The 27,737-nt window shown below is 43.6% G+C and overlaps 1 protein-coding gene across 11 annotated transcripts in view; it reads left to right on the top strand.

Moving 5' to 3' along the window:
- CACNA1B (calcium voltage-gated channel subunit alpha1 B) overlaps positions 1–27,737 on the top strand; it is a 307,712-nt gene that overhangs the window by 236,238 nt on the left and 43,737 nt on the right. For 6 of the 11 annotated variants that reach the window (XM_033137256.1, XM_033137255.1, XM_033137254.1 and 3 more), the window contains 8 exons: positions 3,029–3,125; positions 4,118–4,278; positions 13,420–13,557; positions 13,721–13,922; positions 14,592–14,756; positions 15,475–15,585; positions 16,845–16,928; positions 24,569–24,574. In XM_033137256.1, the coding sequence (XP_032993147.1) occupies positions 3,029–3,125; positions 4,118–4,278; positions 13,420–13,557; positions 13,721–13,922; positions 14,592–14,756; positions 15,475–15,585; positions 16,845–16,928; positions 24,569–24,574 (964 nt within the window). The remainder of the gene's footprint in view (positions 1–3,028; positions 3,126–4,117; positions 4,279–13,419; positions 13,558–13,720; positions 13,923–14,591; positions 14,757–15,474; positions 15,586–16,844; positions 16,929–24,568; positions 24,575–27,737) is intronic. The other 5 variants (XM_033137250.1, XM_033137251.1, XM_033137257.1 and 2 more) reach the window with 1 other exon arrangement.

Genomic DNA, 27,737 nt, shown 5'->3' with positions numbered 1-27,737 from the left:
TTTAACTCTGATTTTAATGTGGGCCATTTTATCTTGCCTCCCTCCATTGAAACAAAAGAAGTTTTGTATATGAGGTTTTGTATAGGAGTGTGTATTATAATTTGCTACAGATAAGTCTGTTTTCTATTTAACTCCTGGGTGTGGATATCCCTAGACAAGGTGTGGGGGACCTTTGGCCCTCCACGTGTTGCTCAACTGTGACACCCATCAGCCCCAGTAATGGCCAGGGGTGGTGGGAGTTGGGGTTCAGGAACATCTGGAGAACCAGAGATGTCCCACACCTGCCCTGGATGGAATCGCCTCCTTTTAAGAGGCCAAACCAGCTGGTCTCCTCTGTCTGCCTGGAGAATGAATTGACTGTACTTCATCAAAAAATGACAACAAGCAAACTGGCTTTTTGCCAGTTAAGAAATTCACTCTAGACTTAGCTGCAGCTGAAGCCTACCTTCAGATTAGAAATTATGGTGAGAGACCATTTAAACCCCAAACAACCTAATTCACAATTTACAGAACGATACACAAAGTGAAACAGTCAGCCTTCAAAATTAGAACTTTGCAGAACTTTGCAGTGCAGATCTCCAGCTAGGTAATGTGTACAAAATTTCACACAACAGGGTAAAGTGTGCATATGATGTGCAAAAATGCACTGTCTCAGGAGAAACTACTTTGTAAAAACATGCATATTAGGAAGAATTGCATACAGATAAATGCTCACTAAAATACTGATTAATTTTCTGAACGACTTAAAAAAAAAGCATACATGTTGAAATGTAGAGAACTGACCTAGATTGGAAAAACGTGAAGCTGAGAGAAACCAAACTTGACAGAGTCTCCCATTCTTACCTCCACCGCTTCTTAACAAAGAGCCCTTCTGAATACCTTTATTTACTTTTCCCAAGCAGATTGACCTGTCTCACTACTTTAGGAGTGGGGACCTTTCCCCTCCCATTCCAGATGCTGATATGGAGACAAAGAGCACCTTTCTCTTAAAAACGAACAACTTTGCACGTGTGAGAAGAAAGAAATGCCACCAACCTCTGTTGGCTATAACTCCACCATTACCACCACCACCACCTCTCAAAACCCACACATGTGCATGAACAGTTCAGAGGCTACCACCGCTTATCACTACAGGCATGTAATATGTGTGCATATATTACATGGCTTGGCATGGTTTGAGTGGCATGCCGTCTTTAAAGGAAACTAGGGAGGGCCCATGAGATGGAAAAGCAAGCAAACCAATGGAGTCTTCCAGACTGAGTGACATGCGCTCTTCTTTGGTTCACCATCATGATCTTCTTTCTCTCTGTGTTTGCCTAGAGCAGGGATGAGACACTTATGAGCCTTCAAGTTTTGTTGGACCAACTCTTGCTAGTCTTAACCAGCATGGTCAATAGGAATAATGGAGTCCCAGAACATCTAGGTGGCAACATGTTCCCTGGTCTAGAGAGGCATTTCCTTGTGATGTATCCTTCAGGGTAGCTGTACGTCACCAAAAGGTTCCCCCTGTGAGGGGTAATATATTTAAAGCAGTGGGGGTGGAGAACCTCCAGCCTGTGAGCTGATTTGGCCTGCAAGGCTGTTTTCCAAAGACCATGCCCATCTGTCCTACACCTGACATGTAGAAACATGGCTGGATTGGGTGCTTACAATGCTGATCCCTGCAGAAAGTGAGACTGAACCTCTGACGCATCAGATGATGCATGTGGAGTTCAGTCCTGATTGGTCACAACCTCCTCACAGGTAGGCATCTCATTATAATGCTAGTTGACTGATAGGTGGGTGGTCCTTGCCCACCTACCCAAGTTGTCCTATGGGGTGGGGGGAGATGAAGATCTGGCACACTGGGCCAAAAAGATTCCCCACCCCAATTGAAAGGGAAAGGTTGTATCTGATTCCACCGCCACCATTAAGAATCGTAGGCAGTGGTGCAGATGGGTAATTTTAGACTCAGGGTTTAATGGTCCTACACCTCCACCACTCTACAGATGGTAATGTGTGTAACTTAACAATGCAAACTGCTGAGTTCGTGCACCCTCCTGCTCATCCTGCTGATGGTGGCCATGGGTGTCTGCCCTGAAGTCCTGCTCTGATGGTGACATGGATAACAATTCTGCTGACTCCTTCCCTTTGAAAATAGATTTTCCTCCTCCCCTACATTTTGTGAAAGGGTCTTCATCAAATGCCTGGGCATGGTTGACAAACATAGGCTGTTGCACATTTTAAGAGCCTGGAGTGTGAGACGGTGGGCATAAATAGGGGGATTTTTAATCTATATGAAAAAGCAAACATCTCAATATAAGAGGTATGCTTCTTAAATTAAAGTGATCCGATTCATTGGATTAATTTTAATATAATAAAATTTAATCTCAAATTATTTTTAGGTAGTTATTGCCTAAGTACTTGTCAATCATCCCAGTGCCTTTGCATTCATTGGCTGAAAGATTAGGGGTGGGAGCAAATGGGTGGAATGTCTAGTTGCATGTATTTCCTCGGAGTTTCTGTATCGTAGGGACTTTCTGGGGTAGGGGTAATGAAAAAAAAAAGCTGAAAATTCAAATATAAGGCTGGAATATATTGGGGGCGGTTGGGGCAGAAGTCCCCAGCAGGAGCTCCCATAACCATATCCTCATATGTTGTGCCCTCTGCTTCTTTTTCAACCTTGCAGAAAAGAAGGTTTACCTGCATTTTGCTATGTTGTTATGCCACACCAAAGGAGCTTGAGCCAAGTTCGGGGGGGGGAGGGGAGGGTTTAGTCTGCAATCTAACCCCACTTGCCTGCAGGTAAGTCCCATTGGATTCAACAGGATGTATGCCTGAGGAGACACAGTTAGGATTGCACTGTTGGGCTTCAAAGCCCACTTACACACAATTAAGTCCCATTTCATACAGTAGGACTCACTTCTGAGTGGACCTGGTTAGGTTTGCAGCAGTGTCAAGCCTGGGGGTGAGGATTTTCCAGGCTTTTGCCTGAATCTTGCAAGAATCAACGGTCTTCATTTGTCTCTTGTTTGCTCTTGCTTTGCAGAGGGAACAAAGGCAAAGATATAAACACCATCAAGTCCCTGAGAGTTTTGAGAGTCCTTCGGCCTCTGAAGACCATCAAACGTTTGCCAAAGCTGAAGGTAGGATGTAATCCTCAACCCATCTGCCTTGGCAGATGAGGTAGTGCATAATCTCATTTCTGAATATGCATGTGGGGGTGGGGGGTGGGATTTGATTTGGTTCACATTTCAACAAGGCAAACTGACCTTACTTTGCCATTTTCCAAAACAATACAAGGACCGAAGCACACTCTTCAAAATTGTTCAAATTTTGCGGTGCAGTTCTTCAGCTAAATCATGCAGACAAAAAATAGGGGAAATAATGTGGACAAAATATTAGTGGAAAGTATGCATGAAAATGCACATATTAGTGAAGGAACATACAAAAGCGAACAGGTTATGGGAAAATGTAAATGCTGAGCAGACTGGTATACAAAAATGTGCCTACTGTGTGTGTGGGGGGGGGGGGGGAACCCACACTAAAATGCTGATGAATTTTCATGAAGCCTTTTTTTTTCCTGGAAAGCTGATGAGGAGCTGCTCTTAAGATAGGTAAAATGAGAAATGAAGAGAAATGAAAACTGATAGAGTTGCCTATCTCTGTTCTTCATATCCATTCATGATTATCTTGGCCTCTCCTGTTGCTGCTGCTGCTCCCTCTCTCTCTGCTGATTTGTTCCCCTTGCCCCCTGCCGCCAGTCCCTTGCTATTCCTTATCCCTGGATTGCCTCTGCAATCACCTGTGCCATATATCTTCATATCCACCGAATCCCACTTCACAGACAGAAGGAGCTTTTCCCTTTGCAGAGGGCTAGCACAGGATCCAAGCCAATGTGGCTTTATAAGAATACTCTGCCGACTTCTCTACCAACTTTTAAACACCTGCTGAAAACTTTTCTATTCCACCAGGCTGATGCAGGCAATTAAGAATACATCTTTCCAAAATGGCTAATTGCTGTCCATCTTTAATGGTTTTTATTGTATGGTTTTATGTTTTTTATGGCTGTAAATTGCTTTGATTTATACTTCATCATGGATTCTGTTTCTGAATCCCCCCCCCCTCTTATATGCAGGCAGTCTTTGACTGCGTGGTGAATTCTCTGAAGAATGTCCTCAACATCCTCATTGTCTACATGCTCTTCATGTTCATCTTTGCAGTCATAGCGGTGCAGCTTTTCAAAGGGCGATTCTTCTACTGCACGGACGAGTCCAAGGAGCTGGAAAAAGACTGCAGGTGCCCAGATCAAACAGATAAATATGTTTTGATGCACAGTAGGACCTGATTGATAAGACCTGAACTAAGCTGGGGCTGGTGGGATGGGGGCATCTCCTTTGCTGTGTCCTTCCTTGTGACTGGTATGTGAGAAGCTCAGGGACCTGATCACTAGAAGGTGGTCAAGTGCCTTTTCATAGAATCTTGTAATTGGGGACCTCTGGTTTGGTCTCTGCCATCTTCGGACGCATGATCTGGTAGCTCCGATTGTGAAGCTGCAGACGCGGCAGTTTGCAGGAGAATTAGGAGGGGACAGGGTTCCAGGTGTCCCCCCCATACCCTAGAGAGGGTGTCTCTGGGGTGCGGCAAGTGGTGGCAGCACTGGGAGCATGGGCGCAAGCAAGGCAGGGAGGACTCCAGGAACGCAGTGGCGGGTGGAGTCCGGATGCCGAGTGAGACACAGTGAGCTCACAGAATGCGGCACCCTCTCTCCGACCAGTGGCGAGCCCAGTTCTGAGATGTTACCGAGACCAGATTTCCTTCACAACAAGCTCTGAAAGCAGCGATAGCGGATGGTAAAGATATTCGGGTGAAAACGGAGATACCCTAAAAGGGGAGGGATATGACGGAGTTTTGAGTAACAGCTATGTTGGAAGTGTAAAGCACTTAGTGTGTGAAGGACTCTCTTCATTAAATAAAGTAAAGAATTTAATGCAGGAATTTAGAACTGGAGAGCAGCTCCAGTGTGAAGGGTTGGGATGGTTGGGCTCCTGCTAAGGTCCTGTACCCCAGCAAGAGCAGTGAACTCAGGAAGCATAGGTAGCTTGTACAGTCAGACCACTGGGTCTATCTAGCTCAATTTCTCTACACTGACTGGCAGAAACTTTCCAGGATTTATTTGGGGCAGAGGGTCTCTGGCAGAGTTGCCAGGGCTTGAACATGGGGCCATATGCATACAAAACCAATGCTCAATCACTGAGCTATGGCTCTTACGCCAGAGCTTGAAGTGAACTACTTCAGATTAATGAAGTTCAGCGAACTAATGCCAAAAACTCTGGACTACAGCTGAAAGTTCTCATAACTGCTGGGTGAACTGAACGTGAATTAACTTTTGGAGAACTTTGAATGATTTCCAGTTCATCTCCATGTTTGCTCTCTTACGTGTGTTTTCTGCTCCTTATAGAATGTCTTTAAGCTTAAAAATAATAATTGTTGGGGAAATAAATTAAACAATTTATGTTCCATTCTGTATGTGTGTTTTGATGTTTTCTCACCTCCTTTTATACTTCAGCACAGTGGTATGTAATATTCTGAATGCTGGTGGGGGGGGAGGATGATCATTTGGTTGAACTATGAACTGAACGTGAACTAGTTTGGTTTGTAAAAGGACAAATATGAACTGGAATTAGATCCTTGAACTAGTTCTTCTAAGGTCTGAACAAGAGGGGCACTGACAAGAGCCTCCTGGATCTCTTTACTATTTGCGGGCCCTTCGCCCTGTACAGCCCACCCCCGGACGTTTTACGGTCTATGAGTGCTGCACCAACGACAAACAGTCCCCAGCTGCAGCCCTTCAGACTACTAGCTGGATCCTGCTTACTTCATTCACCACAGACGAGGATATTGTGAACTAAAAGATGTTTATTGCGTACAAAGCTTGTGGTTGCTGATAAATAAAAGGTTGTTCAATAAGCTTATAACAGTTGTCCTATACCGGCCTAATACCTCTAAATGTTACCGGCCTAATACCGCTAATAGTTAACTAAATATCAATAACAACGCGTTTCACAATCTCTTTATCCTCTCTGCTAACATCCACCTAAGACTCTAAACTCCCAGCTCTATCTCTTGACTCACACTTCAACTCCAACTCTAACTCCCCGCACTTAACTAACTCCTCCTGCCCACACTTAACTCCAACTCTAACTCTAACTCTGACTCACTGCCCACTGGGAGGGGTGTTTTATACCCAGGCTAAGCCCGCCCCTGAGGGTTCTAACTGTCAGAAAAAATTAACCCCTACTTGGCATTGGGCTAGTTCTCCACATACCTCCCTCCTTTTTAGGTTTGTATCAGAGGAGTTACTAGCCAAAGTATCCCTCTGATACAAACAACATTTTTAAACATTAACATAAACAATACATTTTATAACTCTTACCCATATTATCTAACTATGGCATAATATTACATCTTCAGTAAAAGTACATATAGTTGTGAACATTATATACAATAGTTCATGCAGCATAAGGTCTTTATTGCAGGAAAAACCGTAACTGTCCTTTAACCTTTGTCTTTGGGTCTTCATTATAAGGCGTCTGCGATGATGTTTAGGATCCTTTCACGCTCCTTATCGTCCTTAACCGTCGCAAGAAGTATCTTTCTCGGGGCACCAGTCTTTTCTCTGCCAAACGTGATGGGATGTAAGCTGTCTTCCCCGGCCAGATGACACAGTCCCATTCCGATCCCTGCACTCGAGGCGTCTGTAACGATTGTGGATCCCAAGCTGGGTAGAGTCCTTGTTTCTCAGGGTCAAAAGCTCTCTTAGTTCAACCTCTCCCTCCTTCAGGATCTCTGTTAAATGTTTAAGCTCGCGGACTTGTACACACATCTCCAGGTCATCATAAGCTGCATAAACACTGGTTGTCTGGCTTTTAAATGCACTGGGAACTATTTGCAGAAGTTTGTGGATACCTTCTGTTTTAGTCAGCTTGCTGAAGCTTTCTAGGCAAGCGTGATCTCTTAATGAAAGTAGGCTAACAAGCTCTGATTGCTTATTGCTCATAGCAATCTCCCTTGTTGTCAGTTCATCTTTGGTCTGTAGTGATTTATTAGTTCCCACTTCGAGCAATTTTAAGATTACTTTTGTATGGCTTTGACGTGGTAGCCCTGTTAATGCTGTGTAACTACATTCATTTTGGACATTTATTTGTGTTGCATGAGCAGCAGGGTACCCATCCTCCCACCACACAATCTCTAGTGTAGGAAACACTTTCACTTTCATAGAAAGTCGATGGGACCCCATGCCAGCTATAACTTCCAGTACGTCTTTCTTTCTATCTTTCCAACTGATGAATGGTTTATCGTAACTAGGACTAGTTGTTTTAACTGATCTCACAGATAGGTCACTGGTCATATTGCAGGTAGACACTCCTTTACCAATATCACAGGCTTTTTCAACAACGTGACTACTGTAGTCTAGATTGGGTTCATGGTTTAGTGACTGGGTTGGGTTTATCATATTCTTATGCATGACCCGCCTCCCTTCACCATGCTGAATTATATCGTTTATATCATCCATTTTTGAAATGATCTTACAAGGACCTTCCCATGTCAGTTGTAACTGGTAAGTATGGCACGTTCGACAAAATAACTTTATTTGCTTGCCCATCCCAGGCCAAAAGAAATTTTGGGACACCCTTTGTTTGGTTCTGGTGATTCCCAAGTGACCTCCAAAGATACTGCCATGTGCATGTTGTATTATCTTGGTTCTAAATTCAGTAGGTACTATCAGTTGCCTGTGGATTTCATTACCCCCTCTATTAGGCTTTAAAAGAATCTCTCTGTATAGCAACCCATTGTTTTTTTTTATAAGAATTTATTGACCTTTTTCTTATAACAACATAGACCCACACCCACACCTACAATTAAACAAGTACAAAACGAATACATTGATAAACCAAATACAAACAGTGTCAAGTTTTCTTATTGCATCTTTTCTTTAAAAAGAAAATTTCTATTTCCATATCTTGACCATTGACTTCCCCTGCCCTTTCTCCTTCGAGTTCATATCCTTAATCTATTTTATAACCATTTCTCCTGAAATTCAAATTCAATTTTATAATTACACACAATTATATATTCAACATTTAACTAACAATGCATCCTCGTAGTAATATCTCATCATAATTCTTCTTCCATTGAAATCTTCACCAATCATTTATATCATATCTATCTCTTCTATCCTTTAAACTGCTGCTAATAACATAGTAACTCAAAATATCTCCTTTCATATTCAAACAAAAAATAAAACAGAAAGATTGTTGACAGTATTCACCCTCCGATTTCAAAATTCCATGACAGGCTACTTCAAATTTTGCTTAGTGTTTCACCCCACACCCCCTCTGTCCATTATTCTTCTCCTGGTGGCATCAACACTGAATTTCCCTGTGGCTTCCCTCTCCAAGCGTCCACAGATCCAGGCACAGTCCAAAACTCTCCTTGCCACGAGCTCCAGGATGTCCATCTCGTCGTCTCTCAGCTTCTCCGGTTCTTTGTAGCATTCCTTTTCTTCTTGTAAAAACCATAATTCTCTGTCCCTGGCCCCCGAGCTCACACCTCGGGGACTGGATATAACAAATCTTACCGTCGCCTTGGGACTGCCACCCCCAAAAGGCGAGTTTCTTCTCCGAAGTAGCTCACTCATTTCTCTCCATCTTCCCAGACATCCTCTCAGCTCTTTGGCAAGACTTTCTTCCAAAGTGTCAAAAGTTTGAAGAGCCTCCTCTGTGGGCAATTGGTTCTCTTTCAGACCCCCACACAAGACTTTGACTTTCCTGTACAGCAGTTCCACCTTCAAAGCAGTGAGCCTCTGTTCGTCCGTTAGTCCAGAGTTCAGTGCCAGTTCAAGGACGAAGCCCAGCATACTGGTAGAGGGGGAGGAAGTGGGTATCAAATTTCTACTCCTGCCTCTCTGTTCATCGCCATTTTCCTAAACTGGAGCGCAGATACCGCAACTTTAAATGGAGATATTTTCCACTAATTTACTTCCCAATAAAAAAGTTTACCAGTCTCATGTATCGATTTTAAACCCATTGTAGCAGTCCTGTAGCAGCAGTTGCTCAAATTGGTTAGCTTCTTTAACTCGAAGGGAAGAAGGCAGGCTGCCTTTCTCCTTCCCCCCGGATCGTTCCAAAAGCTCGATTTCTGGTCAAATTAGCTACTCACGACCACCGGGTTCCTTTGGCTCCATTCTTCAAAGGTAGAACTAAGACGCTCACCGCGGGCTTTGTCGCCGCATTTGCATCCCGGTTGGGGCATATCCCCGTAAGCCCGGCTCCGTTGTCCCTTCACCCCCACTCCCCCTTTACAGGGGGGGCAAGGGAAGGGTTCGGAGCCTCCGTGGGCGCAGCCGGGGAGCCCAGGGTGCGGGACGCTCTTCCCGCACCCCAACCGGAGCCCCGCTTTGCGGTTGCGGGGCTCCTAACCCCCGGGATGGATCGGGCGCCTCGCAGCCGAAGCAGCCCCGACCACCCGCTATGGCGTCGCCAGCCGGAAGTCCGCAACCCATTGTTGACTATAAACCGCTCCGGGCTTTCCGGGGTTAATACTGTATTCAAGGCTGTGGCTTGAAAATATTTCTGTAAATCTGTATCTAGTTTCTGCTTGGCTGCAAAACTAGCTGCTTGACTATTTGTAACTGGCACTAAACTTGTATCTTGTGTCAGTTCAACAATTGTATCAGGCCTTTCCTCCTGAGGTAACTGTCGCAGTTTTTGTGCCCTAGTAATCACAAATGCACTCTGTACATGGTCAAGTAGATCCCACCCAATTAACATTGGAGCTGGGATTTCTGGTGAAACTGCTACTTGCCATTTTCCAGACCATTGTTTATATGTCAGATTAACTAATGCGACTGGCAAGATTTCTGGCTGTTTTGATATTCCTTTTAAACTGATTGTTTTGCCTTTAATAAAGTCTTCTGGCTTTAATAAATCAGGATGTACAATACTAATCTGAGACCCTGTGTCCTTTAAGCCTTTATATTGTTTACCATTCACCCAAATTTCTTCTCCTGTTTTGTGTAATAGCATGTCATCTTGTTGAATTATATAGCACCTCACAACTTGGGCCACTGGTAACTCATCAGCCTGTTCTCTAGACTGGGCCTCGGTTGCCGTGGCAACCATGTTGGCAGTTGGCTCTGTCTCCACAGTTTGGACACAATATGTCTGCTTCTGAGGGATAGTATTTGCACTCCTAGTTCTGAGTTCAGTTCTACAGTCCAATTGTCTATGGCCTTTTCTCCCACATTGCCAACAGATTAATTCAGGCCTTTTACCCTCACTATATTTATTTACTTTTCCCTCAGTCCCCCCCCGTTGTCATAGGCGTGTTATGGGGAACATTTGCATTGGCGGGAAAAATTTTCTTGGCAGTTTCTGTGGTAAACTTTGTGGGCTGTTGCATTCTCTTAAACTTATTTGTTTCCCACTGTTTGTCCTTATATTTTGGGGCATCATAAGCGTGTTCTCGGATTTCATTTATTTCATCTGCCAGATTAGCAGCTTCCAGGATGGTTTTAGGGCGTCTTTCTTTAATTAAATACTTCAGATGACTATTAATCGTGTCATAAAATTGTTCCAATGCGATCACCTCTTTTATTTTTGCCACAGAATCAGCACCCTCCTGTTCTAGCCACTTGTTTAAATAATTTGTAGTTTTAGCTCCTAATTGAGCGAATGTTTCCTCACGCACTTTTTTATTGTTCTAAACTTTTGTCTCAGTTGCTCTGCAGTAATTCCGAATCTGACATAAACCAACTGTTTAAATGCTTCAAAATCTTTAGATTGATCAGATGGCATTTGAGAATAAATCTCTGTTAATGTTCCACTAATACGAGCTCTCAGTATTTGCATTTTCTCCTCATCTTTTACTTCAAAATCTTCGCAAGCCCTCTCAAAAGAAATGATAAACGCTTCAGGATCGTCTTTATCTCTGAAGTCAGGGAATCTTTTTAAATCCACCCTGCTAGGATTTTGTGTGGAACTATTGTTGTTGTTTCTATTATCTACAGCTGATAATTCAAGTCTTTTCATTTCTAATAAATATTCTCTTTCCTCCCTTTCTCTTTCTCTCTCAATATTTAAGGTCATTTCTTTCTCTTTCAGTTCTTTTGCCTCTCTTTCTCTTTCTCTATTTAATCTCTCTCTTTCTCTTTCAATATCTAGCTTTGTTAGTTCGATTTTCAAATTAAATTCCTTCTCAAGTTTCCATTTTTCAAATTCCTCTGAGGCTTTAACACTCGTCCCCTCAGTAGGATTTTTGTTAACTGTTTCAGTACTGGTTTCCTCAATCTGGGAAACCCCATTTTCTTCTTCAGAGCTTTCTACTTGTGAGTCCCTAAGAGCTGTTTTAGTCTTTCTAGGTGGCATTTTCTATTTATTTGGTGGTATTATTTCTGTACTTAAATCAAGGATGTTTCAGTTAAACTATTTCTTCAGGCTCAGTTTCCACAGTTTAGGTCCAAAGTCACGCCTAAAGTTACCTCAGTGCACTTTATCCAGCGTACTTTTCCGACCTCTCACTATAAACCTTTCTGCCTGAAATAGTTTCCAACGCAAAGTATCTTTGTAACTCTCTCACAATCTCACAGTCTTAGGCGCTATCACACCACACCCTAGGGCCAGGTAATTCCTCTCTGAATTCCCCTTCTCCCTTTCCAGGTGTATGCGATCCCCCTTCCTGACTAGATTGTAGAGTCTCACAGAAGTTTGCTTAAATCCTCTTTAAGCCTCACACTTCACACAATGCGTCACCCTTAAATCTTTCTTGTACCTTGGCACTTCTTGCCAACACTTTAGATCTTTGATCTCAATGTGACCACCACTTTATGACAATCTTTCGTCCCGACGCTGCCACCACTTTAATGTCGCGGGCCCTTCGCCCTGTACAGCCCACCCCCGGACGTTTTAAGGTCTATGAGTGCTGCACCAACGACAAACAGTCCCCAGCTGCAGCCCTTCAGACTACTAGCTGGATCCTGCTTACTTCATTCACCACAGACGAGGATATTGTGAACTAAAAGATGTTTATTGCGTACAAAGCTTGTGGTTGCTGATAAATAAAAGGTTGTTCAATAAGCTTATAACAGTTGTCCTATACCGGCCTAATACCTCTAAATGTTACCGGCCTAATACCGCTAATAGTTAACTAAATATCAATAACAACGCGTTTCACAATCTCTTTATCCTCTCTGCTAACATCCACCTAAGACTCTAAACTCCCAGCTCTATCTCTTGACTCACACTTCAACTCCAACTCTAACTCCCCGCACTTAACTAACTCCTCCTGCCCACACTTAACTCCAACTCTAACTCTAACTCTGACTCACTGCCCACTGGGAGGGGTGTTTTATACCCAGGCTAAGCCCGCCCCTGAGGGTTCTAACTGTCAGAAAAAATTAACCCCTACTTGGCATTGGGCTAGTTCTCCACACAGACCACCAGCCTCTCCCTCATGCCCAGAGGGAGTGAACAAGCACTTATGAGGAATGGCTTAGGGAACTGGGTATGTTTAGCCTGGAGAAGAGAAGGTTAAGGGGTGATATGATAGCCATGTTCAAATATATAAAAGGATGTCATATGGAGGAGGGAGAAAGGTTGTTTTCTGCTGCTCCAGAGAAGCGGGCACGGGGCAATGGATTCAAACTACAAGAAAGAAGATTCCACCTAAACATTAGGAAGAACTTCCTGACAGTAACAGCTGTTCGGCAGTGGAATTTGCTGCCAAGGAGTGTGGTGGAGTCTCCTTCTTTGGAGGTCTTTAAGTGGGGAGCCGAAGCAAGAGATCCGTGTGGCCTTGCCTCGCTCTTTATCTGGGTCAAGAGGGTGACAGCGACAAGGAGCGCTTGTTAGCGGGTGGAGGGACCAGTCACCTCGGAGCAGGGACCTCCTCGTCTTTGCTTTGGCTCTCAGAGGGAGTCTGCTTCCCCCTCAGGCACAGCTCCACCGCCCTTCCCTCCCTCCAGCTGCTGCTGCTGCTGCTGCCACCGCTGCTGCCGGCGGCAACAAGCCCCGACTTCTTTTGCCCATAGGAACGCATTAATTAAACTTCAATACATTCCTATGGGAAACCGTGTTTTGCAAGACGAAATTTCCGCAAAACGAAATGACTTGCGGAACGAATTAATTTCATCTTGCAAGGCACCACTGTATGCAGTTGCAAACAGGATTCTGCCTTATATAGAGTCAACCTTTGACGCTATACTGACAATGCTAAACTTACATCCTGAGGAAGAAAAAGAGCAGTAAATAATTACAATGGTGGTTAATGGAGGCAGCATATTGGAGGGATGGTGACCCATGGAGGGTGTCAGCACCGATCATAAGTGAGGCCCAGCGCCACATCCTCCTGTTTTGATTCTGTGTCCCATCTTCCTTCCAGAGGCCAGTATCTCGATTATGCAAAAGATGATGTGCAAGCTCAGCCCAGGCAATGGAAGAAATACGAATTCCACTATGACAATGTCCTCTGGGCTCTGTTGACACTCTTCACTGTCTCCACAGGAGAGGGGTGGCCAACGTAAGTTTTTATGGCACTTTAGTGCCTTGTGGTGGGGGGTGGGGGTGGGGTGGAGGGTTAAGATAAGAGTATTTCCCAAACCCTGGGTCCTTGCAAAGTAGATGCAAAGTTACAGCCATTCATCCAAATCTCTGCCTGTTCATTCTCTGCCTCCTTCTCACAGTGTTTTAAAGCATTCTGTTGATGCAACATATGAGAACCAAGGCCCAAGCCCTGGGTACCGGATGGAGATGTCCATCTTCTATGTGGTGTATTTTGTCGTCTTCCCCTTTTTCTTCGTGAACATCTTTGTGGCTTTGATCATCATCACCTTCCAGGAGCAGGGAGACAAAGTGATGTCTGAATGCAGCCTTGAGAAAAACGAGGTACTCTCTCAGGATACCAGATGGAGAAAGGCTCTTTTTTCATATTTGCAGGGTTTGCTAAGCATCCAGCCATGAGGGATTTTTGCCTCCCTGACAAAATTAGATATCTCAACATCAATTTGCAAATCAAAGTATTTCCATTATATGCCAGGACATCTGCAGTTTAACCCATCCTATTGTGCTAACATTGGAAGCTGTCTGATACAGTCAGACCATTGGTCCATCTTGCTTGGTACTGTCCACACTGGCTGGCAAGGTTTCAGGCAGGGAGTCTCTCCCAGCCCTACTAGGAGCATGCAAAGCAGATGCTCTTACCACTGAGCTATGACCCTTCCCCTATTAAGAAGCTGTTCTATACTGAGTCAGACACTTCAAACAGGTAGCTCAGTACATTCTGCCTTGACAGGCACATGACTCTCCAGAATTTCAGGCAGAGTTTTCTCTCGCCCCTACCTGCAAATGCCAGGGATTGAACCTAGGACCTTCTGCATGGGAAGCATATGCTCTACCACTGAGCTATGGCCCTTCCTCACAGCTTACTTCTGGCTAGGCATGTAAAGGAGCCAACTGTGGATCTGGAAGCTTATCCTTAACTCTGGATGCAGGTGAAAACTGTGAGCAGGTCGTTTTCTCTGTTGATTTCCCCCCATTCTCTTCCTTTTGTTGTAGAGGGCCTGTATAGACTTTGCCATAAGTGCCAAACCCCTGACCCGCTACATGCCTCAAAACAAGCAGTCGTTCCAGTACAAGATGTGGAAATTTGTGGTGTCTCCTCCTTTCGAGTATTTCATCATGGTCATGATCGCACTCAACACCATCGTGCTGATGATGAAGGTTGTTGATTTCCTTGCCGTTTTTTTTTTTTTTTTTGAAGGGGGCAGGGGAGCTAGCAGTTCTTGTAAGAGTTGCAGTGACAAGCCGTGGTGTGATAATTCAATGAGTAGTTAGTGAAATGGGTTATCAACTGCTACTGACCTTGATGGTTATGTTCTCCCTCTACTTTTGGAGGCCATAAGCTTCTGAATATAGCAGCCCCTAGAACCTGCAGGAGGGGAGAGTGATGTTGCACTCAGTCCTGCTTTCAAACTTCCTATAAGCATCTGGTTGGCCACTGTAAGAACAGGATGCTGGACCTAGCATTAGACACTGGCCTGGTGCAACAGGCTCGTCATATGTTCTTAATGCACGGTCAGGGAACCTCTGACCAGCCAAGTGTTGTTTGACTAACTCTCATCAACCCCTGCCACCATGGCCAATGATTAAGGGTGATGGAAGTTGTAGTTCCACAACATCTGGAGGGCCGCATTTTTCCACATCCCTGCTATGATGGAAACAAAGGCAATACAGCTCCTGCATGAACATTAACAAACTTCAACAATAAAGAATAAGTAGGAGGGTGTTTCTTGCTGCTGTGAGTAAGTGACTTATGAGTTTAAGAATAATAGGATTGTATGGTTGGGGCTGCAAAGGTCATCTAGTCCAACACCCTGCAATGCATGAGTGATTGCAACCCATGTTTTCCAGTAACCTGTTTTCTTTCTCTTTGATTTAGTTCTATGGTGCCCCACAGCCATATGAAGATATGCTGAAATGCCTCAACATTGTGTTTACATCCATGTTTTCTCTGGAGTGTGTGCTGAAGATCATTGCCTTTGGCGCCCTGGTATGAGCTGGCTTTTTTCATTGTCCTCTCTCATCCAGCACCAGAAATGCTCCTGAAATTCCACTTCTTCATATCTCTCCCTGGGTTTTTGCTGCTCCCAGTAATTTGGTTTTGTTTCAAAAGTGTACCATTCTATTTTGTTTCATTGCTGAATTTTGTCAAGCAGGAGTGGGGAAAACCTGTGGCCTTTCCAAAGTCATTGCCTCACAATGGCTATGTTCTGCCTCCACTATCGGAAGCCTGGAGGCTGCTCCATTATGTCTCTTGATCAGTGGAGGCTGCTGCATTAGGGTGAATGGGACACTGCCCCACCAACCTCATTCTGTTCCCAACCAGTCTCCATCTGCCTGGCTTCTTACTTAAAACCAGTGCAAGAGAGTAGCGCCGCCTGTTAGTAATGAGGATGGCAATGGGGAGGAAACTAGAATTAGTTGGCCTCTGAATACAAGTTGACAGGAATCACAAGGTGCTCAGGTCCTCCTTGAAGGCTTCCCATTGGAGCACCTGGTTGACCCCTGTGAGAAGACTATGCTCGTCTGGATGGTCTCTTTTTATGTTCTGTTCCTACCCTAGTCAGGACCATAGATCAAATTAAGAAGGATGCCTCCCCTTCTCTGCATCCAGCATCAAAATTTAGGCTGCTAGCCTCTTAGCAGATGACGTAAAATATTTTGTAGGCTTGTAGCATTTGTGGCTTTATAAGGCTGCTGCAATTCTGCAAATTAGTTTTAGAGATCCTCCTAGCTAAATTGCAATTCAGGGGTGGTGGTACAAAAGTAACAAAGGAAACTCACTCTTCCCATCAAACTGAATGGTGCGCACAACAAATTATTGAGGTCTGTAGTTTCCAGAGAAATGACTTAGATCAGCCATCACTAACCTGGTGCTTTCCAGATGTCGTTCAGCTTCTACTTAAACTGTCCCAGCCAGCATAGCTGATGGTCAAAGATTATGGGAGTTGTAGTCCACTAACATCTGTGTCAGAAATCAGACTTTATTCACGTAGTCAACGGGCCCTTGCAACTAAAAATACAGATAAAACAGATAAAAACACTAGAGGAAAAACCAGCCATCAACATCTGAAAGGCATCAGATTGGAGAGAACTGACTTAGGTTGCAAGTCTACCCATGTCTACTCAGATGTAACTCCCATTGAATTAAATGGGGTTTACTGTCAGGTAAGTGGGGTGAGGATTGTAGCCTAGCATGCAGTTTAAACTTCTGAGTAATGCTGCTTGTTGTTGCTTTTAATCTTACAGAATTATTTTCGTGATGCCTGGAACATCTTTGATTTTGTCACAGTCTTGGGAAGTATTACTGATATTTTAGTAACAGAGATTGCGGTGAGTACAGACTGTGCAAACTTGCTTTCTTTAGCCAACAAAATAGTGTCGGGGGCGGGGGAATGCAGGCCAAATGATCTTCCTCATCAGTCTGTTGGTGGGTCATTATGAAATGATGTCTGTCAGAAGACTGGGAGAAATGATAGAAGGAGCCTGAGCTTCAAAGCCAACATTCAACAGTTGCAATTAAATTTAGGATAAATATTAAGAGCTTTTGAACAAGCTACATAAGGGGGGATTTATTTACTCCTGGTGTAAATGGTATATAATGTTAGATGGTTACTAGAGTAAGTAAACAGGAGCAGCTCTTATGGAATCACATGCCCTCTTCCCCTTCCTCTCAGCCTCTCTCCTCTCACATGCAGGGGATTCTCCCATGCTTCCATGGCTAGATGTTATGTCCCATAATTAGTTCTGGTTTTGTATTAACCATGGTTAAAGTCAACCTCTCTTGTCTCCTGTGCAAAGGCCTCCAGAGAATGGGATTCCCCTTTGCAGGATCACCTAATTCCCAGGACCATGAGGATTCCAGCAGAGTGACCACGGTGTCTTGTCTTAAACTGCCTGGTTTCCTCTTCCAACCATAGTAAAGGGGATTGGTTCAGGAATTTGTCTGCAAAAGGGGGTGGAGGGATTCGTCTACAGTAGAAGAGAGTCTGGAGCACAGGGTCTGTGTGTAATTTCCCAACCTGGTCCCAGTCCCTTAGTGCTAACTTAAGGGTCTGTGTTACATAATTACATCTGCACTGACCTTCATTTAAAAAAAAAAAAAGCAATGCTCTTCTGTCACTTAGCAGAGGAATTTAGATGGAAAGAGGACTGGGTGTGTTCTGTGATTCCATACAAAAGTAAGCCCAAGTATGGAATTTGGTATTTGGGTGTACAGTTCAATACCGTGGGTTGTATCCAATGTAGTCTTACACAGAAAATTGATGGTCATGACTAACTTAAGTTCATTCACTTAAGTGGGTCTACACTGAGTAGAACTTAGTTGGCTACAACCCACTGGGAATTGCACCTTTTTGTTTTATTTGCCCCCCAAAACGTTTTAATCCTCAAAGAAAATGAAGATAAGCTTGAACAATATTTCAGGAAACTAGGAGGAGTGCTGTGCTAGTAGAGTTCCTAGTGCTCAAGGTATAGAGTTAGTTCCCTTCAGAGCACTTTCCCAATCCTTCTGATGGACCAGGAACCCAATTTCAAATCCATTTAATCTGCATAATTTATGCTGGAAGGTGCCATATTAAATAGTATTAAATAGCCCCCTGCATCTTCTTTGAAGTCAATGCCATTTTGTAAACCCTTCCCAAATAGTTCAGGTCATCCTTTCCAAAAACCCGTTGCCCATCCAGAAGTTGGCCATGCAGGTTGGGGTAGATGGGAGTTGAGGATCAACAGCCTCTTGGAGGCCTGTGGTTGGTAAAGGCTCAGCTGTTGCTGGTCTCCAACTCCTCACCCCTCATATTTGCTTCCTCCTTGACCATGTCCTTCTGCTTTGTTAGGAACAATTGGTTTTGTGCGCGTCTTTGATATATGTATGCTTTTTATTTCAATTGCTCTTTCTTAACCTCTTTCTCCCTGTCTATGGCAGCACATTTTTGGTCATTCCCCAGCAGGTCCTGCAGTCCCAGATCCTTCTCTTAAATTACACACAGAATCAGAATGCCTGACAATAACAATGTGATAAGCAATCTTGTCACTGTTTTTTTAAATAAATAAATAAAATTCCAGATGCAGAGGAGAATAATCATCAGCACCACAGCACACGAAGAGAGAAGATTTTAGCATTCCTTTCCCAGCTGAGTTCTTGGTGAACACACACCCTGGTAATTTAAGGTTACCAGACATCCCTGTTTCCCAGGGAGAGCCCCCAGATTTACAAATCAGTCCCCATACAAAACCCATTGAAGTTGAAAAGTGTCCCCGAATTCATTGAAAAAAAATCTAGTAACCTTATGGTAATTAGCACTAGTGGTACCAATAGGAAGGTTCCCCCCCCCTATTTCCATACTAATCACTACATAGTAAATTATCTTTTTATCAATCAGTATTTATTGAGATTTTTATTGATGTTTTATTGCTGCTGTAAATTTTGTGTAGTGTAAAAAGTCTTGTTACATTTTTATGAAAGGCATTTTTATAAGCATTTAAATAGAGGACAGTTTCTTTACTGAGACATCGGCTGGGAAGAGGCTTAAAAATAAACCTTGATAACAAAGAAAAAGAAAAAAGAGTGGTTATTGTACCACAGGCTAGTTAGACCCTGGGAGAATGGATGGGGTGGGAAACAAAGAGATCTTATTGGCTGAACTGTAGACAGTGCTGGCTTTAGAATTGGCAGCAGCTATGGGGACTCCAGCAGAGCACTTTTAATGTGCTCCCTTAATCTGCAAGAGGAAGATGACTGGTGGAAACTGAAGCACCCTCAGCCTTCTTAGGCATCCCTTGCACTGTGGTAGAGCCAGAACCAGCTCACTGTATGGGGAAGTGCCACTCTATGCCAGCTTCCCAGCAAATGGATCGCTGTTACTTACTGATGAGTGATAGGGGCCAGGGGCGTAGCAAGGTAAATTGGTACCCGGGGGCAAAAAAAAAAAAAATATTGTCACCCCCCCTCCCGAGGCATAGGAAGGTCAGGTGGTACCCGGTGTGGAAAATTTCTTGTAAGCCCCCCCCCCCATTGATCCCCCCAAAATGGTTTTACATTATTTCATATTTTCTTACAAAGGAATAATAACAAGTAATAATAATAATAAACTTTTATTTATATCCCGCCCTCCCCGGCCGAAGTCAGGCTGAGGGTGGCTAACATCAGATACATAACATTGGTATAAAATCAAACAATAATTAAATTACCTCCCAAAACATCTCAAAATCAAATTAAAGTCTAATTAGATGGCTTTCCACAGGGTTAGGGTTGGAAACAGTAAGTGTTCTCTGAACTGAAATTTCAGCCTTCACGACATAGGAAAACAGCCAAGTGAACAGCTATTTTGGTGGAGGAGGGTCAAGATATTAACCAATATGCATGAAATTTCATATATATATATATATATATATATATATATATATATATATATATATATATTCCCTAGTATAGTAAGATAAGACCTTCGGAGCAGGCATTTTCAAAAAGAAAAATTCAAAAAGAAAAATTCAAAAGAATTTTTTCAAAAAAAATTGTTCCTTGATAAAATTTGTCACCCCCTCCATTATGGAACCAGGGGCGGACTGCCCCTCCCCGCCCCCCTTGCTACGCCCCTGAGAAGGTCAAGGCAGCAGGAAGATTCATACAGGGCAAATGCACCAACAGCAGTGCCAGATACACTTCGCCAGTGCATTTGCACCATGCTGACCTGCCTGCCACCTTACTCCTCTCCCTACCAGTAAGAAATGGTGACCCACCTGCCAGGAAGCTAGCCTTGCAGCTCTGACCCACCCAGCAAACCACTTTTGGGAGCTATATACCCTCTGCTAGTCTTGGAAGCCACATCCCCTCTGGAGCTGGCCACCCAGCCAATAAATAATTGCTTGTATAGATGTATAGGAGTAAAATGATGCTTTTGTAAACCCTCCAACAGGGTTATCCGAGGCGGTACTGAGTATATTTTGAATTGGTTTGGTCACTGCTACAACGATGTATTTTTCAACCACCTGTGGTTTGAATTTAGTTTACTGTAGTTTACTGTCAAAATGCCAGTAATTTATATTCTTTTACTGTCAACATGGGTACATGGGTGGCGCTGTGGTCTAAACCACAGAGCCTAGGGCTTGCTGATCAGAAGGTCGGCGGTTCGAATCCCCACGACGGGGTGAGCTCCCGTTGCTCGATCCCTGCTCCTGCCAACCTAGCAGTTTGAAAGCACAACGTGCAAGTAGATAAATAGGTACCGCTCTGGCGGGAAGGTAAATGGCGTTTCCGTGCACTGCTCTGGTTTGCCAGAAGCGGCTTAGCCATGCTGGCCACATGACCCAGAAGCTGTATGCCGGCTCCCTCAGCCAGAGATTTGCTCCTCAACCCCAGAGTCGTCCACAACTGGACCTAATGGTTGGGGTCCCTTTACCTTTTACTGTCAACATGTCTTTTATGAAACTATGTGTCTGAACAGTGAAGGAAGGCAGGAGGTATTTGTGTATGCATCCATTCCCACCTTCTCTGCTCTCTCCCAGTTGCTTTGTCCAAGCTCAGCAATTTTGGAATGTTCGGACCCCATTTTCCTGATGTATCCATTCAGGAATTTTACTCAGAGCTGAGCTAAAATTTCTCAGTAAACAGAATTGCTGAAATTTTCTGTCTCTTTTGCACACTTTCCCCTCATGCGTAAAAAATGTGGTGCACTTTGCAGGATTTCTCTGAATATTTTCCACCACACATATACCACACAAAATCTTGCAGCAACAAAAAGATTTTGGGCAGCACAAATTATTCAAAATGGCAGCCAACATAAAATCTGCTATAGCCACTTGCCAAGACCTTAGGAAAATATAAGGAAGTTTTGCTATTTTCACTGACAATAGTAAACCCCACCCCAGGAAGAAAAAAAAAATCTGTTGGTGAAATTCAGTGAAATGAAATTGAAATGGAACAGGGTTTTGGGGGGGGGGGGGAGTGAGAAGAGGAATTCTGTCTGAGACCCTAGAAAGCCACTACCATTCAAAGTAGACAAATATTGAGATAGTTGAAAAACGTGATTGGCCCTAGAAGAAGCCAATTTCCTATGGTCAAATCTAGGCATGTGGAAGAGCAGTACCTCAGTGTTAGAGCATAGGAGTGATCCCTTTCTGAAACCCTGGAGAGCTGTGACCAGTAAACCTAGACAAAACTGAGCTTCATGGACCTATGGGTTGCAGCCAACTAAGTTTTACTCAGCGTGGGTCCGTTACTGTACTTAGTGGGTCATCTCTAAGTAGAGTTAACATTGGATACCCTGTGTTCTCACAAAAAAAGATGGGAAATCTTGGGAGATAATCTGGGCATGACTTTAGTTTGACCACACAGCTCACTGCTATGTGGACAGGGCCACTTCTGAGAAGAACAGCAAGCTTCAGGGGTATGGAACTCAGCTTGTATTCCAGGGCAGCTACCCAAGAGCTAGTACCTTCCTCCAAGAATGCCAGCTCATCTGGTTATCCGCTGCCCTTTTTTTCCCTAGGAGTGGCTCAGCAACCAGCAGAAGTGCCAGGGCATAAAGATAAAAGGAGGAAAAAAATGTGTTCACAATTTTGTTTTTCTTTTAGCATCATTATTGTGTCATTTGTAATTTCCTCTGTGAGTGCTTTGAATTCTTTCTTTCTTTCTTTCTTTCTTTCTTTCTTTCTTTCTTTCTTTCTTTCTTTCTTCTATCTATCTATCTATCTATCTATCTATCTATCTATCTATCTATCTCTGCAGGCAAATAAAAGGGGGGTATGTCAGTTTCCCTGCCAGCACTCAGTGATTTACAGCTGATTTACAGGGAAGACTTTTAAATTTAACTTTGATGACTGCAAAGGATCAAATTGATTTACACCACTAACTGCTTTTTGGGCAGGAGTCAACTGCATTTGGCAAATTTTAATGTAGAAAGTATCGGACTCCAACTCCCATCAGCACCAGCCAGCATAGCCAAGAGTGAGGGGTGATGGGAGTTGTAGTCCCAACAACATTTGGAGGAACCATGCTGACACAGTCTGGTGTAGGCTCTGGGGTGTGACTCCAATGGTAGTGAAAGAACATATTCATGACAAATAGTTCCGCTAACAATTAGTGGTAGCTATGCTTGATTAGCATGTAAGCATGCATGTTTAGCATAGGGAAAGAGAGGACTGAGAGGTCATCTTTAAATACCTGAAGGGCTGTCACATAGAAGATGGAGCAAGCTGCTCCAGAATACTACTCAAACCAGGAGATTCTGGTTGTTAGGAAGAAGTTTCTGAGAGCAAGAGCTGTTTGACAGTAGAACAGACTACCGCCTAAGGTGGTGGACCCTACTCTATTGGAGGTTTTTAGAAAGAGATTGGATAGCCTTCTGTCAGTGTTTCTTTAGCTGTGATTTCTGCATTGCAAAGGATTGCACTAGACAACCTTTGGGGATCCCTTCCAACTGTACAATTCCATGTTTGTTGAGAATTTCTTTCAGTGTCCTCAGAAAGCTACCAATAGAATAAAAAAGATTAATCAATAAATGATGGGGGGTGGACCCTGCAGTTGTTGATGGCCCTCCTGTTTCTGGCTCTCCTTGCCTCTTAGCCCAAGCACCATATAAGAAGGGCATTTGAGAAACTGCAGAGTCTCAGGGCACAGTGATTGGTACCCATGGTGTGCCCCTACAACTTAATCAAACTATCCTGTAGGATGGCATTGTGTTTCCCACCACATGTGTAAGTGTAAATGGGCACACACCAGGTGCTGCCAGCTACCAGTTCATTGAGTATTCCTCTCGATTTGTTTGCAGCAAGATTACACCATGTTAGCTTTTTAAAATGAATGTCAAATCTGATTTGTTTGTGGGGAGATTATATGATGTTGCATTAGAGCAGGGGTCTGCAACGTGCGGCCCATGGGCCGGATTAGGCCCACGAAGACTGTTTAGGATTAGGCCCACAAGCCGCCCCCAAACCAAGCTGCCCGCTCGGTGATTCCCCCACGCACTGCGCTAAACCGGCGTGCCACAGGGACTCGCCGAGCGGTGCCAGAAATCGTGTCTGCGCATGCGTACATACCAGAAATCACTTCTGCGTATGACCAGACGCCAGAAATTGCTTCTGCACAGGTGCGATTTTCGGCATCTGGGCATGGGCAGAAGTGATTTCCGGCGCCACAGACACACGCAGACACGATTTCCGGTGTCGCACTGCGCCAGTGTGGCCCATGGACAATCTCCGCGGGAGTGATCTGGCCCATTGCCGATAAGCCTTGCCGACCCCTGCAATAGAGCAAGCATTATACTTTCCAGTGCATTTTCCTGTCACTTTCCTTATCATAAAAGGTTCATGGGGGTGGGGAACAGGCTTGTTGTGCAAGAACTCCTAATCAGCTAGAACTGAGCAACATGAATCTGCCAGTATGTGATTGGATCCTGTTCCAAAATAGTGACAGCCGGGAAGCGCCCACAGTGGTATGAACTGGCCTTTAGCCACATAAGGAAACTGTGGAAACATTTGTGACAGGATCTCTCTGAATGCAAATTATGAAACTGGCATCTCTCTCTTTGCCTGGGAATAATAATAATACTATTAAATAGACACCCAAAAAAGGTGTTTGTTAAATGTGTGTTAATTTGCATTATGATACAAAATGCAAATGGTTTGATTGCACTGTGTTTCCTTGCAGGGCTTTATTGTTCTTAGAAAAGTAACTTTTTTAAAAATAAGCACCTTCACTCCCCTTTCCCGTACAAAGTTTATGCTTTTGTTCCCAATGACTCATTTTCTCTTTTGTTTTTTCTGTTTCTGTTTTATTTCTCCCTTCCCTTCCTGCTGAATCACGCCATCCAATCAACAACATACAATGCGAAAAACCCATGTCTCCGTCTGTATGTTGCCTGCCCTGCCGCTCAAAACAAAACAAACAAACAAACAAACCCAAAAAAATATTATCTAAATTCAAAAACTTGTAAATAACCTTGCAAAATATCCATCCATGAAAACATCAAATATAGGACACGGTTGGTTGCATTGAATTTCTTTTTAAAACAAAATATTTAAATTTCTTGCTTTTTGATTTTTCCTTTATATTTGTTTCGCTTTCACTTTCCTTGTTTGTGAGATTTCTGATTGCACTGGTGATGGGGAAATAAAGCTTCCCTGTCTGTCTAGCTGCATTGTGGGTCGTGGCTGGGCTTTGCTTTGCATCATCACCTTTCTATTGGCTACTTGGTAATTGGACAGAATCTGCCATTTTACCAGTAGTCATTTTACTCTTTTTTCATTCCTTGTCTTCCTGTAACTGATGAGAGGGGTAACTCACATCTGCATTGCACACTTGACAACGTTATTATGCTTTGATTACTGCATTCACTGCCTTGTCTTTTCCGAGGTCTTGGTTTTAAAAGGCTAGTTCTGGTGTTAAACATTTTATATTTGAATTACATTAATCGTTTGGGCTGTGTGCAGAATGCACACATAGAAATCGTTGGGCTTCAGACAGTCATGGTTGCCATGGATCCATTGGTTTCAATGGGTCTGTTCTGATTTATTGAAACTGACAACATGGAAATTGCTGGGTACTTATAAGACTCAGAGCACAGGCCCGCAACACATTTCCATAACATATGCATATGCTAATGTATATGCAAATTTTGGCTGATTTTCAGACAGCAGTGGGGGGGAAACCCCCAACTCTGACTGAGCTATGGTGTGCCAACAAGATTTTCTGGGCCCTTTGCCCCAACCTCTATCTATTTTCAAGAAATGTTAATAGTCTACATATGAAAACTTAAATGTTTATTTACCTCCATTTACCGGTAAATTAAAGGGGCACAGGTGGCACTGTGGGTTAAACCACTGAGCCTACGGCTTGCCGATCAGAAGGTAGGCAGTTCGAATCCCCACGACGGCGTGAGCTCCCATTGCTCAGTCCCTGCTCCTGCCTACCTAGCAGTTTGAAAGCACGTCAATGTGCAAGTAGATAAATAGGTACCACTCCAACGGGAAATGGTGTTTCCATGCGCTGCTCTGGTTCACCAGAAGCAGCTTAGTCATGCTGAACACATGACCCGGAAGCTGTACGCCGGTTCCCTTGGCCAGTAAAGCGAGATGAGCACCGCAACCCCAGAGTCGTCCGCGACTGGACCTAATGGTCAGGGGTCCCTTTACCTTTACCTTTAAATTATAGGAGCAGTTACCTGGGGTTTGCACTGCACTTTAAGGATTTTTGTGCAAGTGCCATGAACACTCTCTCTAGTCACTTCTCTCTTGCCTCCAGCACATCCTCACCCACCTCACTATTCCAAGGCTTTTACTCAGATCCAGATCCAGCAGATCTAGTATCAATCTAAGTACAGTATCGTTCTTCTCACTTCCTCCTTCACATCTGAGTGCATTTCTGGGGATGAAAAAGGTAACCATCCTTGCCATGTCATGACCAAAAGGACTCTGGAGGGGCTCAGACATTTCATGGGTGCCATGGGAAGACCCCAAGAGCATATTTTCTCTCACAGGCATCACACTGACAATCTCTGCTGTAATCAAAGCATTAAAAAAAAAAAGTTTTAAAAAATGTAGTGAAGGAATAGGCAATCTGAGACCAGGCATATGAGCCCTGGGTCTTGAGCCACTCTTGAGTGACATTATAGTCAATATTGTTGGATACTAGAAATACAGATGTCTTGAGTTACCTCTCTCTATGTGCATGCTGACTGCCTGGACTTATTGGACAGGAGTGGGTTCTGCTGGCTGTTTTTGTTGCTCGAGCCACTGAGTTCTCTGCAAACTGATGCTGAGAATGGTCCTGTGAGAGCTTTATAAATGCTGATAAACTCTAATTTTCCAGGGCTGCTACTTATCCCCAGTTTTTGATGTAGTCTTCAACAGCAGACAACAGTTTATGGAAAGGAGCTGAATATGTGGAACAAACAGCAGGTTTGGGAGTGCAGCTGCCACAAATCCCCAAGTCCAACAGAACCCCAAGTGGAGATCCTTGGTTCAAATTATCTTCCACTGGCTGCCCTAACAATTTAACATGATGTGGACATTCCACCCGCTTCACATCCACTTACTCAACAGTCTAGCATCCTGGCCACATAGTGGTCTTTAATTTGATACCTGAGAATTTAAGTTTGTTAATTGATTTGTCACAGAGAAGATATTCTTCCTCTAGCTCACTTTTAGCCTCAGAAGCTGGAGCTCACATTTAAAGAAAGTAGTTAGAGGAGTGTCTTTGGGGAAAAAATTATGAATTGGTTGTATTGTATTGAAGAATGCTTTATTAAAACTATTTTGGAGCAGCTCCAAATTTTTACTTGCACTCTGATGTTACACCAAAGGGATGCCAGGGCATCGGCCACTGATAATGGTCACAATTTAAATTTCATTCGTCAAAACTGAGTTTACAATGACAGAATTGCAAGTGTAATTCAACCCTGCATATATATTCCTTTTCTTTCCTAATTGTAGTCTTCAAATGCAGGTTAGAAGCTGCTACTACAACTACTAATACTTCTATACAGCTATTTAAAAAGAAAATAAAGGCAATTTGAATTTATATTTTTGCTAAAAAGTATAATTTTTATGTTGTTCTGATGCTGTCAGAAACCTTGAACCTCCATCAGGAAATAAAGGCAGGTATATTAACTTGAGGGCAGGGGCGGGTGGGAAACACATGAACAGCTTAAAAACAACACAACTGAAACTAAGACTTCTTAGGCTTTCCATTTGTCCACCTCGAGCAGCCCAGGAGAATTCTTGCTTGCTTGCTTTGCTTTGCTTTGCTGTGAGCTTGCTCAGTGTTGTCTACTCATTTGGTGGGCATCTCTCTCTTTTTTTGCTTTCCTCTTTTCTCTTTATTTGAGGATTGAGTCCCATGTATGGTGTAGACACCCTACTCTGAGCTGCTTACCTCTTTAAAAAGAAACAAACAGAAAACTGCCAGCCAAGCCAAATGCATGCTTAGCGGCTGTTTCCCTTGAATCTTGACAGAACTGGTGGAATGTAGCACTGCTGGTGCAACCATCAGCTGACTGGCATATATGAATAAGTAGCCGGATAAACCTGTGAGTCTCTTGAACTCAAATTAGCACGGTGTGTGGGGAGGGATTGGGGGGGCAGCTTTCATCCTGGAAGGCATCCAATAGTACAGGGGTGGGGAACCCTTTTCTGCCCAAGGGCCAC

This window comes from Lacerta agilis, chromosome Z, assembly GCF_009819535.1.
Source record: "Lacerta agilis isolate rLacAgi1 chromosome Z, rLacAgi1.pri, whole genome shotgun sequence".
In the NCBI taxonomy this organism is placed as follows: Eukaryota; Metazoa; Chordata; class Lepidosauria; order Squamata; family Lacertidae; genus Lacerta; species Lacerta agilis.
Note: the sequence above shows the minus strand (reverse complement) of the source record. Positions and strands in the feature narration are given on the sequence as shown.